Source organism: Trypanosoma conorhini (assembly GCF_003719485.1).
Source record: "Trypanosoma conorhini strain 025E chromosome Unknown Tco_14.4_contig_01348, whole genome shotgun sequence".
In the NCBI taxonomy this organism is placed as follows: domain Eukaryota; phylum Euglenozoa; class Kinetoplastea; order Trypanosomatida; family Trypanosomatidae; genus Trypanosoma; species Trypanosoma conorhini.
The window spans coordinates 1-2,685 of record NW_021705450.1 but is presented as its reverse complement, the minus strand read 5'-3'; the positions used below and the strand labels follow the sequence as shown (position 1 = coordinate 2,685).

Genomic DNA, 2,685 nt, shown 5'->3' with positions numbered 1-2,685 from the left:
GTCTCTCTCTCTCTCTCTCTCTCTCCATTTAGTGTCGGTCTGTGGAGGGGCCCTTGTGCATGGGACAGGCTCGGACAGAACTCTTCTTCTTTTTCCTTCTCCTCAACCTTCATTACCTCCTCCGATTCACGCGCCCCGGGCTTGGCGGCTGCAGGCGGGCACACAACCCACCTAAACACACACATATATCTATATAGCCACTGCAAAGCAAAACTTCTTCCATCTCATATAAAAGAGGATATAAACGCGTAGTACGTGTGGGTGTCTACTCAGGTGTAAGGAAACAACAGTCAGATCCTATCCAATGTCGAGTACCGCGGCGTATCGTGATTTTGATTACGAGCGGCGCTTTGGCGACGTCAAACGGCTCGAAAAGGCGGTCACTCACTTCAGCCAGGCAGTAGGGAGAGGCATGATCGCTATGAAAGAGATTGCAAGCTCATTTGAGGCTGTTGGCGGGGTGCTAGCAGAAATGACATCCGCAAATTCCGTAGCTACACAGTACATGGAGAGCAAAGTTCTCTCCCCTGAAAATCGTAGTTCTAGTACAGAGCAGCATGCTTTTGCTGCTACTCCTTCTACTACTTCTCCTGCGGCTGCTTGTCTGCCAGGGTGGGACTCGGTATCAATGCTTGGCGCCAGCGTTGCCCCTGGGTCGCACATTGACGATGATGCGGCAGCACAGATGCACCGACTAACGGTACTTTTTGCGGAAGAAGCGAGGCGACTCAACGAGGGACAACCATTTTTGTTGTACAACACAGGCGTGCACCGGGACGTGGTTAATCGCCTGCTTCCTATTGTTGAACATCTAAAGGCTGCGGATGCAGTTGCCAAGAAACGCGATGAGGCACTGGCGAAGTATCAAAAGTACAAATCGTTGGTTGAAAAGAGGGAGCAGCATTATGCCAAAAAAGGTAAGGCTTTCGTGGACCATGATGGTTATAAGAAGGCGGCAGAAAAGCGAGATGAGGCTTGGAAAGCGTACGCCGCGGCACGTGGCAAGTTCTATGATGCCTATCGTTTGCTTATGGAAGTACATGGGCACGCTGTGGCACATATTGTACATCGCTATCTCACCTTGAACGGGGGGTACCTGCGGGAATTGCTTTCCGCCATTGAGTCTGTCCTTCCCACCATGGAGCAAATATATCCCACAAACATTGAGTTTGGTTCACAGGCGCCGTCCATTTTAAGCGCAGTCGCTCTGTTGAATCACAACGCGCCGGGCGCGACGGCACCAGGAAAGGAGGGGAACAGCGCGGAGAAGGAACCCCACGTCAGTGGGGCAATTGCAGAGGAAGGAAAGAATGGCGACGTTCAGCGACTAAACTCCGGGGGACTTGACGCATATGACATGAAGCAATGGGAGCAATTGCCTGAGCTACAGTCGGACGGGGAAAAGGCGAAGAGCTTGCCCACGCCGCTGCCAGGGGCCGTCGAAGAGGCTGGGGGCGTCGTTGAGGAGGAGGTTGGCGACAGTCATCGCGAATCGGGTGTTTTCGCTTCGGTCGCCACCGCGTCCGCGAAGCGTGCGAACTCGCAGTCTCAAGAAGTTGCCATGGGCGCCCATGATGTGAAGGGCTTGGACGAAATCGTGACACGCAGCACTCTGGATAGTATCAGGTTGCCGAGGGAACATGTTCCAGCCTCTGAGCTTGGTCCGAGGGGGAGCGAATACGAGGGCGGCAGCGGGCAAAAAAAGGGAAACACCGTTTACAAGGATCCACACGCCTGAACCTTGCGCGAATAGCAACGCAGATGATTATTTGTATTACTGTATTTGTGCGGGCGCCTGAGTGGTGCGGGGTGGTTCGAATGACGCGGGTGGGCAAAGTGGTAAAAAAAAAGACTTCCGCTTTTGATGTGTACAATGCTGGCTGCTTCGTCCGCACATTATCCCCGTCCTCTTCATCTTTATATAAGTATCTGTTTCTTTATCTTGTAGTTGAAGCTTCTGGAAGGGATAGGCCACCGGATGGGGGCCAAGTAAATGACTGAGTGCCTTCTTTATCTCTCCTTAGTTTATATGATGATTACTTTATTTTTCTGGCCATGCCGCGGCGGTAGACAGCGTGTGCCAGTGTTTGTGCTTGTTTTTGCATTGCCCTCCACGCGCAATGGAGTCTGCTGGTTGCGGGAACCCAAAGGCTGCCAGTTCGCCAGGCCACAGCGAGGGCCCGGCTACGATAGCAGTACGTACTTTGTATTCTTCTGCGTGTGTACGGTTGCGCTGCTTGCATCTTCTTCTGAATAGAGACGCGGGGCGAACGCCAAGCCACTCCCCCCTCTTGCCTTCACTTTCGCCGCGTTCGCAGGAAGGAGAGAAACTTCAGCACAAAGACCATGCCCCACTTTTTTTTCGTTCAGAAACAATTATTCCTCATTTGCGACGCGAGCCTTGCTGAGGCCACGGTGACTAATCGCAATGCGTGTTATCGCGCGGGTGGGCGCCTGGCTCGCAGGCCTTGAGGCAGACCGGGCAAAACAGTGCCTGGCACGCTGTGACTGCCAGTGGAACGGCCGGCGTGTGCGTGTGCGGGGGGTTTCCCCGAGGAGGGGGGTCCTCTACGCTCGGGGCGGCCGACACCATCGACATTTTTTTGGGGGGCCGTTGGCTGCGTGGCGATGCGGCGCGGCCGACCCAAGTGAGGCGAGGCGCCCGCGCAACACCGCGCCAGAATC

The 2,685-nt window shown here is 54.3% G+C and overlaps 1 protein-coding gene across 1 annotated transcript, besides 2 other annotated features; it reads left to right on the top strand.

Moving 5' to 3' along the window:
* Position 1: 1 nt before the first annotated feature.
* Positions 2–25: a microsatellite.
* Positions 26–304: 279 nt separating this feature from the next.
* On the top strand, positions 305–1,738 carry Tco025E_09906 (uncharacterized protein; the record flags this gene model as incomplete). The annotated part of the gene is made up of 1 exon (XM_029376709.1): positions 305–1,738. One exon carries the CDS (start codon positions 305–307, stop codon positions 1,736–1,738), a length of 1,434 nt encoding a protein of 477 aa, XP_029223167.1.
* A 170-nt stretch (positions 1,739–1,908) lies between these two features.
* Positions 1,909–1,944: a microsatellite.
* Positions 1,945–2,685: the final 741 nt, after the last annotated feature.